General features: G+C 40.1%; 1 protein-coding gene across 9 annotated transcripts; it reads left to right on the top strand.

Moving 5' to 3' along the window:
• Window positions 1-11,526: 11,526 nt before the first annotated feature.
• Window positions 11,527-17,167, top strand: LOC111245634 (uncharacterized). Of its 9 annotated transcripts, none has more exons than XR_015320074.1 (7): window positions 11,527-11,674; window positions 12,000-12,080; window positions 12,634-12,964; window positions 13,390-13,474; window positions 13,954-13,980; window positions 14,154-14,731; window positions 15,058-17,167. XR_015320074.1 is itself a non-coding variant. In XM_086978800.1 (7 exons), the coding sequence occupies exons 5-7, from the start codon at window positions 13,392-13,394 to the stop codon at window positions 14,515-14,517; spliced, it is 474 nt and encodes a 157-aa protein (XP_086834926.1). In that variant the 5' UTR covers window positions 11,527-11,674; window positions 12,000-12,080; window positions 12,232-12,344; window positions 12,634-12,964; window positions 13,390-13,391; the 3' UTR covers window positions 14,518-17,167. The 9 variants fall into 9 exon arrangements, 7 of the variants coding, with proteins under 7 accessions (XP_086834926.1, XP_086834927.1, XP_086834924.1 ...); XR_015320075.1 differs by having other exon boundaries at window positions 14,916-17,167; XM_086978800.1 differs by adding an exon at window positions 12,232-12,344 and having other exon boundaries at window positions 14,154-17,167.

The following is a 17,167-nucleotide window of genomic DNA, read 5'->3' as shown; positions in this document are numbered from 1 at the left end:
TCGGAATAGCGGAACGGGCCATGGTGAACTCCTTATTTGGCGCGAAGTTACGAATGAACAAACAACGAAGTGCACTGAATAAGCGCAATATATGCCAAACGTTTAGAGAACTGCAATGGGCAATGCATTGGGCAGTTGCATCATTGCCCTTTACTTTTTAGCAAAAGCAAAGGGCAATGATGCAAGTAAGCCAAGACGGGTATATTTGGGTTACTAAATAAATATATAGCTTTTATGAGATAAACGAAGGCCTGTTGATTTGGTTCCTGTCGCAGTAGCAATCGTTCAGCCCACCACTGTTATATTTTAGACGATCTCGTAGGGTGCACTGTTGTTTGCGGTTGACACCACGACTTGCTCTTTAAAGGTGGCGGAACTATTTCCTGAGTATCAAGGCATATGCATATTAGCCAGTAGATGATCTCCGCCCCTTCCGACTCATGTATATTTTTAAGAAAAAAACTATTGAATGGCGTTTAATAGACCTAATTCAAAGAATAAACAAGAGCACGCAAAAGCACATCCGCTGCTACCAGCAGTGTACAAAGGAACACGGCATGCACTATCAGTACAGTGTAACTATAATGGGATAATAAGAAAGAACATGCTAAGAAAGCGTAATCGAAAAGTATAAACACAGTGATTCCATTCGCATATTATTTATTTGCATTTTTGTCAGGAAAATTTTGTAAACCTTACACGTAGTTCAGAATTTGACGAGTGCATCTTATCGGTCAAAAAACGGGCGGGGTTGGGACACAGCTTGGAGGTACTATAATTCTAATCACCGACACTGAGTGAACTCCCATCACTTTTTCATCATTAGGTTTTTAGCGATTTACAAATCTAGTCATCTTGTAGACGAAACGGTGATAGATTTGGATACCGTCTTGCACAACATTGGTATGATCTTTTACTTTTTTCTTTTATGTATCTTCAGTTCTAGCAGAGGCTTGAAAAAAGCTGGGTCCTGGCCTAAAATCTTCTACTAGTGTCGGTTAAACTGCAGTACTGTTATAGAGTAAGTAATAGGCCTAGGTACTGTGCAGGTCCGAGTGGGTGATCTCGGTAATAATAAATATTTTATAGTTCGCCTGGTCATTTCCATACGCTCATCAGATAACCATGTAGCATATACTCTATATTTTTTAACTATCTATACATTATTTTATTGAAGCTGCGAAAGGCGGTTGAACATTATTGAAAAGATCATTATAGCAGGTCGTTGTAGTAAAAGTTCCCAAAGATTTTTAGCCTGATGCTTCCCTGATTAATTGCGTATGAAAACGAGCCCTCTCGGTGATTTCGGTAGCTGTAAGCTTGACATTTGCGTTGCCATTTTTTTTTACTGCGTCTTCAAGAATTTTTGCGTTCATCTATTGCAGTCCAGTTACTGGCTTCCGTAATGCACGGAAGTCAATAATATGAAGATCGAGATCAATCCTAAATATTAGAATGCCCGATCCAAATCGTAATTGCCGCAATTCAATGAATTGTACATACCTTATTATGAAGACACCTTGTACTTCTAATAAAAATTTCTTTTGACGTTGGATTCCAAACTTATCTGGCATAGAGTTGAACTGGAAGTTTTATTTTGTTAAAATCGCATTTCAGTCAGGTCTCTTTCGGAATATCTACATAGACTGATACGAGTGACGTTTATTATTAACGAAATGTGTTACACGCGCCTCTTTCGGATCGTAATTCTGCTGACCGGATACAGACTTAATTATATATGCTTTGGTCGGGCGTAGAATAAAATTACGACGAATAAAATTTTCATTAAAATTTCTCATTTTTAACCCGTTTTTGACAATACGTGTAACTTGCAATCGAAGAAATATCACTTTGCTAGCGGAATACCTTAGGGTAGAAAATTTAGTTTAGTTATAATTTTTTTTATCTTTTCACTGGTTGTAAAATCTAATGCAAGTTTTTCTTTTCACCGATTTAAGTACTAATATCGTTCAAGTTCCCTCCACTTTGAGCAGTTACTGAAGGCAAATGAGCTTAGTGCTTTCGCTAGGTTTTAACACGTTCAAGCAACAGACTGGCCATTCAAAAACAAAAACTTGATAATCACCTAATGCACCTACTTCGTCGCACGGATTTGCTGTGCGTAACACATAACGTTGGTGACAATCTTGTAAATCTAATAAGGAAGGATAGAGCACCGCTGAAGTTATTGTTACGAAAGTTATTACAAATGAAGTTAAAATTTGCTGAACTACAAGGTAACTATTGCTTTTCAAATCACGCTGCCTACTATAGCTACTCTGGACACGACTCCTTTACCGTACATATTCAGTAAATTCAATTATCTCGGTTATAAACGATATCTCTTCGACGTTTTCTGACCACCGAAGAATCGGAATCAAGTTTTGAATCGAGAGGAGATTCAATGTACACACAATTTCTTGTCTCTTTTTCTCCAACTATCAAAAAGCCAATCATCCTAATTGTAAGTTAATTTGGTGTTGTTAGATAGCTTAGTAGTCGAATCGGTCATGGCAAGAAGTGGAATTGGAATATTCAACTTAAAACACTTTTCATCTAACTTATCGCTAGTCAACAATAACCAGTAGGTCTGAATGAAACAGAGCCTAAATATGTCAAAACTAAATTACCATTGTTATTGCATGATTTATCTCAGGTGAAAGATATTTTCAAACGCACAATTTGTAATAGTTGGGGTCTACGTAATTGTTTTTCTATGATTTTTTCCGCGCGCATCTACTCATTCATGTTTTCCGTCTCGAATTTTGTCTGCCTCAACTTCGAACGGCCGAGCACGTTCAGGCTTCGAGTCAATTTGGATTCACCGTGGTTCCAGTACCATACTTTCATTCCTTTTCTGCCAGGTTGCTTCATTGTATCAATTACATTTTTCTGGTAACGTCATTATGAAGTTCTGCTCATTTAGATAGACCATCGTCGTCTTTTTAGTTATCTCGAATAACTGAGCAGTTATCCCATATTCCCCTAACATTTATCATTCCCATTGCCATTAGCTACGAAAGTAGTCATTTCTCGATCCACATTCGAGGTCTATCGGGAAGTCTATATCATTTCGCATAGAACCATTTTTGGGCCTTGTATGTGAGTGGTTTCTAAATATAACAAAGTATGATTTATGCACGATTTCCCTCACAAAAATACGAAGGTGGGCGAACATAGAGGGGCTGATCGAAACAACATGTATGAAAAGTACGATTGAGTTACAAAGTGTGGGGACATTTTTTCACGACAATGCTATAACAAATGTATTGATCAGCATGGATTGATTAAATAAAAAAAAACACAATCAAAGGCTAAAGGAAAATGTATGATCGAATTATCTCCGTTTTTCTAAATTACCATCTACTTTTATGTGCTACTAATTTAGGGGAATCGCTAGCCGAAGATATCAATGCTGCATTTAGTTATTGGGTGTATTTTGTAACATATTTAATAAAATTGAAATATCAAAAATACAAGAAAAGTAATAAATAGTAATAATAAAAATTATAGCAAAAAAAAAGTAATAGCGAAATGGTTATAACATATGGGAACAATAACCAGATACATTTTGAAGATGCCAAGTACTCTGGGAAACTTTGTTTTGTGAAATAATTAGTCATTTGATTATAATGAGACCATACACCAAATAACTCTAATGGTGAGCGCTTAAAAGCTCTGTTATCTGAGTTATTTTTCAAGCTGTTCTGCTGTCAGTTACTTTTCTGTGACCGTTGTGTTTATTCTACCTTGCGCTGATTCTCCGACATTCGCCGATCCGACACGACAAAAAAACGTGTTCTTCATTTTTTTTTCTGCGTTCGGAGCCTACATCCGTCACGTACGTTCGAATTCGCTACCGGAGACAAGATCGTAAGAGAAAAAAATTACCTTTTTTTATTAGAGTGGACATGCAAAACTCGGCACGAAATATATATACGTAGCAATGTATTTTATAGTTGTGTTTTATGAGACGGTAAAATTTGCTCTTGCCTATTATAACCTTGTTCGTGAAACCCTATGCAGTCGAGGTCGGCGATCAATGGTGACACGATGTGACAACAGGTATGTTGCCACTTACGTGACGTTGTTTTGTTAACGTAAAAATATGTGATCCAGTTTTGCTGAAAATAGTATATGTTACAAAACTAGCAAATTATCTAGGTGCGCCCTGAGAACTACTGTAATCAGCATTTTCAGCTTTTATAAAGTACGCGTACCCAACTGTTAGACTCTTAAACCATAGATTCTTACTAATGAACACTCTGATAATAAATTTATATTAAAATCTTCATTTCATTCGACGTAAGTAGAGAGGAGTGAGATTAGTAAAAAAAAAAAGTTGACACATATGTCAATTTGTCTGTTTCGCTCCCATGATTAGAACACACTACATTAAACGTAATAGATATACTGTATTAAAATAGTAAACGATTGCATAATCAGTATTGCTTAATTTTTATGTTTTTTAACGTTTAGGCATCCATGATTGATTATTCGGTAAGCAATAATTGTATCTAGCGATCTAGTTACAGGTTTTAGTCGTATAGAAAACTATGTTTTTGCTTTTTTTTTTGTAAAATTACACAGCGTACCGTGCTGATACCGTATTCGCGTCATGATATATGGGGGAATCACCCTTTAGCAACATCTTCTGAATAGATTTCTATCACGGCTGGCGTGAAGTAAACTCTGATTGCAAGTTTCACGCAACGCCCAAAACCTTTGCATTTGAGTATCTATTGATTACCGATAGACGGATCGACCATTCATGCTTTTTTTTGTCTCCCCCTGGCTACTTTGAATCTTGTATCACTGACGGTTTGCATGCGTGATTAGTGGCGACACGACAAGAAGGCGAATCGACTTGACCCAAGTAATAGATACACGTAGTTCATAGGTAATAATAATAAGAAACCAACACGCTATACATATTTGCCAAACAAGCGCACTTGTATCTTTATTCTCTATGTAGTAGAAACACGAAAACGGTCAAATTAAATTTGAGGTGTCCATTGCCAGGACGAAGCGACTGCTCAGGAATTATTGGTAAGTTACAGGCATACATCGTGTTAGGCCAATTCAGAAAAGGGCACGCCTCGCGATACTCAGAATTGACAACTGCAGTTCGTGTATGGTAGCCTGACCCTCTGTAAGGTTAGCATGGAAAGTTTTCGGTAAATGCTGAATAGCCCAATGTACCAGTAGACAATAAAGTGGAAAGGGCCCGCAAGGGCAAATAGAGGGCGCTGGTAACATCGAATTAGTTCCGTTAGAAGTTGTTGTTTGGTAAAGGTTTGTGGTCAGAAATCGGTCGTTTATTATGAATAGACTAAATGTTAGGTTCGCCCAAGCCTGAAAATCTTACAGGTCTTTAAAACACGAGTGGCGCGATTCACTCGCTGTACCTTGCCATCGCACATGTATCTTTATCCATCATGACGACACTTGCCCAAGGCTCTCGAGCAACAAAATAAGCGCAGATCGAAAATGGGCATAGTTGCTTGGCTGCGGGAACCGTAGTAAGTTTTGTTAGTTACCAGCTCCCACAGCCTAATGCGGGTGATAGCTCACTTCAGACGGGTTACTCGCTATTTTGGAAAAGTCCTCTGCGAAGCGCCTTGTAGACGATTCGGTTTAACACCGTACGTGAAACTGGAGCCAATTAGAAGACGTTAGGGCGCGGCGTATTGGTAACGATGGTTCTATGTTTTCGCCTGATGAGGGCGATTGCAATTGCCTTCATCTGTTTAAGAGTTCCCCCGATTATTATTGCAGCAGAACTTAGAGAATCTAGAAAAGCTTCATACTCTGCCATGGCCTGTTTAGCGACATCATATATCTTCGGTGAACCCTTACCTAATACTCAGAAGGCTGTAATAATTCACAAATTAGGTTTTTCAAGCAATCCGTATAAGGAGCGCCGATTTCAGGAAGGGTCTGACTGTGTTTGCGATAAGATTCCATGCCATCGGCGCCAATCGGAGTTTTGTATCCCTAAGAACACTTTGGACGACTACGAAGCTCGGACTCGAAACTCTTATCCAGATATGAACCCATATACGCATCCTGTTGGTGTTATCTTTCCCATTGACATGGGCAACCGAACGGAGTCGCAAATGTTAAGCCAATTAGGCCTAGTTATTAGAACCTGCTATCCATGGCTGGCGGTACTATGTTCATTCTACGATGAGACAGCATCATTTCAAGCAAACATAGATTCACAACGATATGAGGCTAACTCATCGTCGAGTAGCTTATTTTCATGGTTAAGAGAATGTTGCGATGCAGTGCTTCTGCCATCGCGTCGCTTCACCGAGCTAAATAAAACCCAGATCATGTATCATAAGGAGGCCAATAAAATACAAAACTTTGTGTTTACATTAGCCAGCTGGCGGTACACGTGCAATAAATGCGGCATCACGACCGCTCTGCTTCCTATCCACAAGTCAACACCGTTCACTTATCAAAGCTCACAAAAGAGCCCGAACGGCAAACGTATTCCGATTGCTGTACGACACCGTGACGCTTACCTCCACATCGGGGAGATGAAGCCTCCGCAATATCAACTCGTCAACGTAACTGGTGGTTTTGAAAGCTTAGTGATGGCAAGCTTGGCACAGCCGAGCGTATTGAACTTCACCTATTTTTACATGGGCAATACCACTTATTGGACTAGTGGTGGGGGCACGCTCATCAATGGGACGTACGATGGCATGTTGGACCTTCTGTGCCGACGGACAGCGATCCTGGCTATAAGCAACCAAAAACCATTTGATCCAGCCGATAAATTGTTTACGTTTACCACTACCTACGACGTGGATACGTTACCGTTTGTGTCCAGAATTGCAGTGAAATCAGTCACGGTCAAGTGGCTATTTCGCTCAATAGGAAATAGATATATCTATTTACTAGCTGCATCAACGACTGTATTTGCCATCATCGTTCAATTCATGTTCGGCGTTAGAAAGCTGCGCGTTGAGAATCTATTCACTTTTATCTGGTTTTTTGCGATGCGTCTATTCCAGAGTGGTTTTTCGATAGCGATCCTTGCCCAAGTGAAGACGCCGCCACAAGTAAAATGGGTTATATACCTGTGGGGTGTTTTGGCACTCGTTTTTAGTTCCATGTTTAATGGTGTATGGGTTACGTTCATAACGACGCCGCCGTTCAAAAGTGTGTTCGATGATTTCAGTAGAATGAAGAGTTACATCACTAGGTACAATACTACGGCATACATGTCCCCTGGCCTACTTGAGTCCGCGCCTATCTATGGGGAATCGCTGAAGGCAATTTTCGATCATGGCCGTGCAAGCACAAACTCATCATACATTATCGAGCAGTTGCGGGAAGACAAAAAAATGTCATTTTGGTTTTACGAGAAAGTGTATCTCATTTACGCGCTGAGCAGGTATGACCCCAATAGAACCCTGCACATAAGTTCGGATTACTTTTTTATCCAGCAACAATGCTGGGTTATTCAGAAGAACTGTGCCCTTGAGCCGAGTATTTCGCGTGTACTGAATTTATTTCGGGAGTCCGGACTTTTGTTGCATTTCAAAAAGGACTCGAACATTCTCGAATTGACACCGCGGATCCCGGAAGACCCCTTCAAACCAGTGGTGCTCACCCAGCTGCGAGAGGTCGTAATTTTCGTTTTTAGCTCGCCAGGAGTTATACTATTTATAATTTTTATTGAAATCCTCGTTTATCGTTCTCGACGGCGCGTTGCTCCAGTTAGCTTTGATCCGATTGCAATTGGCTCCTTCTGGTCGCATTTATGGGGCCGAGGAGTATGAAAGCAATCGACGGCCTGGACAGTTTTAAAATATTAGGTTCGCTGGTCAAAAATAGCGGCGGGTTCGATTTTCTGAAACTATTAGCAGTTATACACGCACGTACTGTCAATGAAGCGGTAAAAGCCAGAGGCAAGCATTCATCATTACCTGTTTGTTAACTTACGACTAGTTAAGACTTTTCCAAAGCACAAAAATTGTAACATTTCGATGTTTCTCCAATTAATATAATACATTTATTTCGAACACCATTAGAACGTATTCATTTTAATGTATATACTGTGAAGAACGATGTAGATGAAATACTGAGCGAAATAATAAAACAGCCAGATCTAACCTTGAACGAAATAAGATTCTATTGTGACGTTCAAAAATATAGCAAGACCTGTATGTTTTTACTATAATAACAAATCGACATATATATATATATATATACTTGTACCATTATTAGCTGTTCTATTTTTCACTGGTGACTCAAACATCAAGAAATAATAATCTTACACAATTTTTTTCGTTCGAGTGAACCTGCCTGCATGGTTAATTAATTAGAGCATCTTAGGTTTTCATGCAGCGTTTACATAAAATATATTAGCCTGCTAAAAGCTGCTGTTATCTAACACAACCGCTCTCTGTGTTTTCGTATTTTCAATTAAATGAACAAATTCGCCCCCGTTATTCACTGCTTTATTATGGCGATCATAGTGAGCTGCGTTTATGATAGTTTCTGCTGCCCTACCTCACGACAGCGGTCTGCTGCCCGCTATGTCAACAACCGCTAGGTGTGAGTGAGCTATAGTCATCTAAAGAGGCACACTATCGTTTTCACTCCAAAAATAGAGAAGGTGGACGAAGTTTTCAACCTAATAGAATAAACTAAATAGGTAGTGTTATTGCAAGCCTACGATAATAACCCCTTTATTTGAATTCATGGTTGTAATCAACATGGAGGAGTTTATTTAGATCTATTTTTATACAATTACATCAATAGGCTGTGAGGTAGAGTTCTGACTTATTCATATCGCAACAACTGTTAAATTTGCTGAAAGTATATGCTATGCTAACTGCTCTATCGGGGGACTGAGTTTATGTTGCACGGAAAGCGAATGATACGCCATCTTCTAGAGATCCATGTGCTGATACACACCTACAATGCAGTTACTAGAATTAGCATAACTTTGCACTTTTATAACTTGAATAAATTAGCCGAAAGTAACTAGCACTAATTGTTACTATGCTAGCCGTATACTACTCACAGTAGCTAAACCTTCATGCTGCGCCTAAGTACGTAGAATAGGAGCGTTTTAGTCTCCAGATTACTCCATTTTGTCCATATGTATAACCGCAGAAACATCTGGGCCATTAAGATATTATTATAGCATTTTGTGAGTCGTCTCGAAATCGAAGATCGGCCTTTCATTACAAGCTTGCCTTTTATTAGGCCAGCTGACAGCGTCAAGCTGCTTAGAAACGCAGAAATATATCTATTTAAATAGTGTCCGATTACTAGCTAGTTTCGGTCGTGCACATTCTCGCGTGACGATGTTTACACGTTCTTCGAAAATCTCGCTCAGCGCCTTTATAATTTCGAATTACAAAAATGCCTTTTTATTGTTAAGTGCAATGCCGGCTTGTTCTAAACACCTGGGTAAATTGCACTTCTGATATAGGTATAAAGTGCAGCTAAAGGAATTCTTTTCGCCCACAAGCTGACTGATATCCTTGGCGTGAGGTTTACTCCACTAGGTCCAAAAGCTGTCGGAAGTTCCCGTTGTAACAAACGACCAGTATGTGTCCAGTGTAGAGCGAATGTCGGCTGAATATGACTGGGTCGAATGGGCGGCCTAAGTCAAAAATACACGGGCCACGTCATCTCGTTTGCTGCTCAAAGTTCGAAGGAAGTTTTTAGGCTTATTGCATTGCGCTGTATGTAGGCGTATCTTTTTTTCAATCCTGTTAATAGCATTACTTCTTTATTCACGCAAGAAATGATCGATGGGCCCTTGGCCATAGACCAGCACTCCCCTTGCCATTCGGTAGGCAAGGATCCAATGTCTGGGTATGTCCATGTCAGTATAAAGGCCATTATAGGAACTAGCTCCATGCGTAAAACAGAACACTCTAGTCTAGACGGGACTGCAGTCTTTCCCCATCCACATTAGTAGCAAACAGCAATCGTGTACACGCCTGGGAGCCATATAGACCGGGTCCACGTGTAAGTTCAAGTAAACAAAAAACATACCTAGTCTTTTGAATAACTTTATTAATGACTCCGATAATTGATTTGGTTCTATTGCGTGCCACTATCGGTAACTTAACTGCGGGTAAAGTTATTGATAATGCCTGATAAAGCTCGAACAGGTCTTTAGTGGTAGGTCAACATCTAGGGGAGTACCATAAGCTTTTCAAGTTGACAGTGGAATAAATAGGTTTTTTGAATTGACTTTCTCCACGATACAGAAATGGTATCTCTTGGCAGCATTATTAATCTCGGGGTTTGCCATTTGTCAATTGCCTACTGCAACTTTTGGATCGCTGTATAAAAATAACGTGGGTATTGGCCTGCATCGCCCCAAAATGAAAACTAAAAGCGCGTTATTGGATTTTGCCTTGAAAAGGAATCGCGTTGTGTATTCTGATAGGCGTATCCTTTCGATCTAAATCGTTGAGAGTGTTTTCTGCATATATTTACCGATAATTATGTGCTACCGGCAGCTCCTGACAACACCGACCAGATCAGTCGCTGATACTATTTGCATCAATAAAACTGGTACGGTTACGTGCTCTGGCCTGAAATTCGTTTGTTAAAAATCAACGCCGTCATCAAATGGACATCGAAAACTCTAGCTGAAAATGGGCTCTATATTTGTTAGAATCGAACGGAAATTCCATAAATCACAATGGTAGATACCATTATCTTCGCTTGCCTCATCCCCTTTGATGCCCCCTCCACAAAAGAAGCTCCTTCAAGCAATAATGATTACCGATGACCGGTATTTCCTTAGATGAACTTGTATGGTAGCTGCTTGCTTCCGGCTAAAGATTTGGATTGTGTGCCTGGGGTGTTCCTGTAGTGCGCTTGAAATAGGTAAGTACATATGGAAGACAAGTAATTCAAGGAGAACGATAACCTTCTCGTGGCGATAAGCCATTTATTCGGTCGGAGATGCGGATTTTGCTGTACGATTCCACGAAACACGAAATAATCTAACCGATTCTTTGACATAGAGACGACCTTTCGTTTTCTGATTCGATAGTTTTCGCAGCGATACCAGTGGGGATTCCGTATTCATTCACCCGGTCACCCACCATTCCGACCACCGACAATTGATAAGTTTGCATCTATATTGGTATTGATAACCTTGAATGCACATGTAGTTAAACGACGTAGTGTGCCTTGTTTCTGAGGTCAGCTTTGAAAATGACTGACAGGCAACGGATCCGTTGGCCTAGTATTCCTTTAGTGCCTGAGCATGGGCAGGGTGTATTTTGTAATTATTATTTAGTGCAGTGATGGATTAGTCCTATTGTGAAAAGCAAGAACGGACGTATGCCTGATGGCACCACTCTCATCACGCCACCAACTTGAGTGATATAACTTCGTGTTATATAGTTAATCAGTAGCTCAATCATCCATTGCATCATCATCATCATCTTCAATTACAGATCTTAGATGTACGTGCAGTACTTACGTGCACAGCAATATCCCGAAGATGTCTGCTGCATAAGCGTACACTCGAGCGCTTTCAATCCACGTGCAAGAGTAGCTGTAGCTAGAACATCTTGTAGTCTGCTACATTCATTCTAGAGTAATTTTGATGTTAATACCAGCGCCTCCGATGCGATTTGTGAGCATACGATCGTTTGCGCTGTTAAATGTTGTAAGAGTTTTAACGTGCTACATTATACTTCAAATTTAAAAAAAATATGAATATGTCAAAGAAAAGCGACGATAAACTCTACAATCATGACAATTCATCGGTGTTCAACAGCTCCGACAATTTCGGCTAGCCTTATGGTCATATGAAAACAACTGTGATAGTTTCTTAAAGATGGACAGCTACATACGTTTTGTACAAGTGAGCTACTGATGCATTTTTGGCGTACGGTTTTCTAAATGGGTTGGCGTCGAAGAAAGTATTAACAGCTTTAAGGACTGACCACAAGCTACCTTCGGTCTTCGTATTAAAATTTTTTCTTTTTCAGGTACATGCTTGTCCATGGTCTGGTGTCTTTTACAAGGAAAAACACACCGGTCGCAGTCGTTCTGAAATTCGGCGGATTTAAGTAATCTAATGCTCTGAATTTAACTTCGTTTACAGTAATAGTAATTATATTGTGTATTGTATGTAGTGCACTCAGTACATATGCTACGTCTACGTCGTGGCTTCTGTTAGCGTTTAATTGAGCCCTAAATATAAAACAATTTAATTGCCAGGATGCTGTGGTAGTGTGTGATGAGGTACTCACGGCGGTACGAGTTTTCCCCAAGGAATCGCGCATTTCTATTCGGCGTTACATCTCTTTGGGGAATGGAGTATTCTTTTTCCGGTGCGGTACGAAAGAACGATAGAAAAAAAATCAATCAAAACTAACCAGTCAATATCAATGTATTAAATCGCCTATAACTTAAGTTGCTCAGTCTTCCAAGGTTAGATATGCCTATATGGGTCTGTGCGTTATGCTTTGAAAGTAAATTTCGGAAAAGCTTGCTTGATATTTGGCAAAAGCCTTTACGACTTGCATCTATTCTTTAACCTTAGACCTAAGTAAACGATACGGAAAACTAGCACAGTAATGAAACGCGACATTTTCTTTGGTTTATTCACATTTTTTTCAGGAAAAACCGACTTTCGGACAGAAGATCGTGGACCGTAGCGACACCTACCACGTACACGCTCAACGTGCGGTGTTTGTCACACCTCCCATACAGCGTATCTATTTTCGGCGCGTCCAGTTCCGATTTCCGCATTGATTGCCGCGTCGGAAGAAGCCTACTTACGTCTTAGGCGCGTAATCGTTTTTGCTTAAGGGGCAGAGTCCCCGGGGTGATAACCTAAAGGGCGTTCGTGGTCCTATCTAACGAAACATCTGTCGTAACCGGCTGTTAGCCCAATTGGGGAAGCACAGCTTGGCGAAGATAGTCCTATTGTTGTCTGCAGCGAACTGTGGTAGGTACCTTTTGTAACAAACCATACAATTGTCGATTGACTCCCTACCATGTTGCATGTGAAAAATATTCTCAGAAAATAGTAAGCGGTATTTTGCGTAAAGTAATTTCACTGTTGAGTTTCAATTGATTTCTCTTTTTTGCTGAGTACTTTTTATATTTATCTTGCTTGCTTGGCATATGTCGCCAATTTATTAGAGCCACAATATGATTGCAAACTATAAGTTTCGTCTGGTTTCCAGAAAAGAATATAAGTTCCTTTTTATGGTCGTCTAACAAGCAATATTTACATAAGAGCTAGGTCAACAATGGTTTGAGCTCATTATTCCGTGAAGGCAACGAAAACGAGCCCCAAGAGTCATCCGTTTGTATTGCCACCAATATTTCGATACCATAGTTGAGTAAAATTATCGTCGGCGTTTTCAGCGATGTTTTCGGCGTACGGGAAGCCAACAAGGCGAAGGCAGCGTCACTATTATGATCCACATTTTTTGTCTGACAGAACTTCTCGGTTCGTACATTTCGATCGTATTAGATAGAACCATGCGGACCTGCGTGTTTTATTTAGACGTACTTCAGAATATCTATTTTCTTTTCTACTCGTGGTGAACACTTTCTGCCGGCAGTGTATATCAGTATCAAACGCTGTGTCGTTTCTAGATATCCAGCTGAGTGGTCAGGTGAATGGTAGTGTTTCAATCATATTGCTGTGTCGAACTACCGTGGGCATCGACGGCTGCCGTCGTCACTGGGGCACTGGGGGATGCTTCGGAAAATGCAGGAGTTCGCAGTGAAGTGGGAGAAAGTGTTGCGGAATCCTTTCTTGAATATGCAATTGTTTTTCTTGGTAACTATTATCTCTCGAATGATATTGCACAACTGGATCAATTGAGGAACAATCTCATAAGCCACAGAAAAGGCTTATGTGATTTTTTTACGTGTCGCGAGTCGTACTCTAACCTACTATTTTTCTGCTTTTAATATTCATAGGAACAATGTGAAATCGTCATCATTAGCGTAAGTGGAAAGCCCCATTTGATAAATTTCTAGTATCGTTTTTAGAATGTTGATAGCGCAATGTTCATTGATCTCTATTGAGTTGACGTTCATATATACTAAATGACGTGCGTGACTGAGGGCTTTGATGTTTGCTGTTGTCGATGATTTGTAAATTGTATGATTTTCTCTAGGAAACCTGGTTACGAAGCTGAGATTTATCGTGATCAGACTTATAAGATTGCCCCTCACCACGGGGCTATACAAACTCGTCGAGTGTCACAAAATTCGACGCGCCCAGTAGGTTCATCAAAGAGCTTCGAGCTCTCCAGCGAACTTGATGTAGAGAGTATGTCGAGCGATACGGGTGTTCCGCGCCAATTTGGCATCACAAGCGAATGGAGCGTGACATCTAGCAGCAGTTCGGATGTAGCGCGGACAATCGATGTTCAATCCGACTATAAGGTCAACAGCGTAAGTGGACACAGGAAACTTCCGCCACCTATTGGTACCGGAAAACAACTTATGACCGCTTTTAGACGCCGAAGAACGGGTTAGTTCTTACTACGTCAAATGCCAGGGGCATACGTGACGGGAGGCAAGACGGCACGAAAAATTCAGTAAATATCAGATAGAAATAAAACACGCAAAAAACAGGCCAGAGCGCGTGCTTGGTGGGCGTATATTCGGTGTTCTAATTCAGCTCTTATCTCGTGAACGTTTAACCTAATGTACTAATATCGCGTGTAACCAACGCGTCGTACGATCAAAGGTAAGTACGTACAATTCAAATGATTAATTTACGGAAAGAAAATAGCGGCATCTAACGCAACGGGTCTTTTTATAGCGGTAGAAAAGGGATGAAAAAACGGGATGGAAAAGGGCGTTCACTTTGACAGAAGTCTGACTTTTTTTTTTGATAATGACTTTTGATAATGACTGATTTGTTTCTTTAGCCGGTTCCACAGTTTGCTCGTTTCTCCCCATACCGTTCAAAACAAAAGTGGTCTAAGACTAGACAACGGCACTATCGGCACGTGGATTAGTGGATCGTACAAGATACATTCATGAGTATTTACTGGCATTCCGGCATTTCAGATCTATATGCTAAAAATTTTGCGCTAAAATGCACCATTGGCTGAGTGAAGAGCACAATGGAGCATGGCTACTCTTGTAAGTCCTTAATGGCCAAGGTCCACATAGAATTATCAGCGGTGGCAAAGAATGAGTACTTCAGCTCATGAAACGCCGAAGAACAGAATTAAGCCAGATCTTCTCTCTGGCTAAAGGCCCTGATTTACGTGTATGGGGACTGGGTTGAATAACACAGCCAATAAAAAAGGTCCGCATAGTGCTTACTTTGGTGAAGTGAACAAGGCTTTACGACGCCATGACCCCAAGACAAAACTAGGCCGCACGAAATCCAAACAGCCTCAACTGTATGCGGATTATGCGTCAACGGATTACCATTCTTCCTATCGATGACAAATGAGATTTGTAGTGAAAACAGTTAGTTTGACGGGTGGTCTCGACTCTTCTTGGCTAATATTGGACCTGGAAATTTCTGGCGTGTATGATTAAATAAATTGATCCACAGTTTGCAAAAGCCGTGGAGAGCGAAAGCAAATACAATACAGAGGCATTTATATATATGCATGTTTTCTGAACCCTTCAATCAGTGTGTTCAATCATTCACATCAGAAACGTCAAGGTCTAATGTCATTTTGGATGACACTTTTGTGTAACGTCTATATAGAGGTAATGGAGAGAAAGATACTGATAATATAATCTTTTTCTCTCTCTCTCTCTCTCTCAATATATATATATATATTTTTTGCTCTATTGTGAAATATGTGGCACTGTTGACGACGACGGCGTGTCATAGATACTGCACCACTCGAGACATCTGCCTTGTCTATTGAAAACAAAACGCATCCTCGGGTAGTCCGTATGGACGAAGTCGATGCAGAAGCTGAAAATGTATTGAGCATATATTTCCGACGAAGCACGACAGTCAAATATTATATGTATTATAATAGCACATGCTGTGTGTTCACAAAAATTAATGTGTTAGCTCCTATAAGGCTTATTTTATCAAAAGTTTTCGTCTAATCGAGAATTACGAAGCCTGTTATGGCGCACAACCGTGTGTCATTTTGGAAATCGGAGGGATGATTAGCTATTAACCGGTTTCTAGGCGCTGGATGAATTCCCACTAAGAACAAAAACTTGCGTCACCCGAAATCAACCGTGTACAACCTCTCATAAACAGCAGTAAAAACAGAGCTACTTGTAGTACAATACAATGGAAAATTTACGACAGAAAACACAGTGCGGACATGAAGGTTAATTGCTCTCGCCCAGAAGTGTATTATTACTGATCCTTACGTTTTTATTTGAGCGAAAAAAATGTGTGGAGATCTCAACTACATGTAATACATGATTAAAGTCAGACCAGCTCTTTGAAGACAACAGAACCAAGAAATATAACCGGTGTTGTTTGTTACTCATTGCTTTTCTATCATTAAGTCGTTTTCAATTATTCCCCCGACAAGATTTATTTTCGATGCAAAAATGATCGCCGGCTTTCTGCCGATTCAGACGGTATGCCTATTGTGAGTAGAAGTCAATTTTCAGACGTAAAAAAACGTGGTGTCCAATAAGAGGTAAGGTATACGTCATCCGTAAAGGCAAACAAGTTGCTTTATTTGTATGTTTCAAACTGTTGTGCGACATTGTCTAACTGAGATGTCTAAAGGAAGGCCATACATCTCCCAAGAATTGATTCAGCGATTTAGTGAAATCAAGAGGTGTGAGGTCGAACCAGGCATTAACACATACGATCGCCAAATAGCTCATATTTACCAAGCAGACGTGCAACATAAGATTGCCGACTTGATTTTATTAAATCGACGAAGTAGAAAACATTTGAAATAAGCCTGTAAGCGGTGCGAGAGCCAAAGCAAAACTGTGATCGTGATGAACAGTAGATACACTCAATAAATAAATAAATATGACCGTTAAAATGAGCGCGTGTAAAACAAAGTAGCAGACTGAAAAGTCCCAACTTAGAGATATCGTACCCCTATATATATAATGGGTTGTCAAAAAGGAACTGGCGTATTTCTAAGGGGAAAAATATAGCAAATGTTTGATGTTTCAAAATAATCTTACCAAAATAAATATACGCGCGGTTTTAATCGCTGGA

Source organism: Varroa destructor, unplaced genomic scaffold (genome assembly GCF_002443255.2).
Source record: "Varroa destructor unplaced genomic scaffold, Vdes_3.0 BEIS01000002.1, whole genome shotgun sequence".
Taxonomy (NCBI): domain Eukaryota; kingdom Metazoa; phylum Arthropoda; class Arachnida; order Mesostigmata; family Varroidae; genus Varroa; species Varroa destructor.
This window is presented reverse-complemented; position numbering and strand designations above follow the sequence as displayed.

Bases quoted from the DNA above. Each gene is read 5' to 3' on its own strand.
- LOC111245634 (XM_086978798.1), top strand. From the start codon at position 13,392: ATGTTTTCGGCGTACGGGAAGCCAACAAGGCGAAGGCAGCGTCACTAT. The intron at 13,475-13,953 runs GTTCGTACATTT...TAATATTCATAG, and splicing joins TTGTCTGACAGAACTTCTCG to GAACAATGTGAAATCGTCAT. The intron at 13,981-14,153 runs GTAAGTGGAAAG...GATTTTCTCTAG, and splicing joins GTGAAATCGTCATCATTAGC to GAAACCTGGTTACGAAGCTG.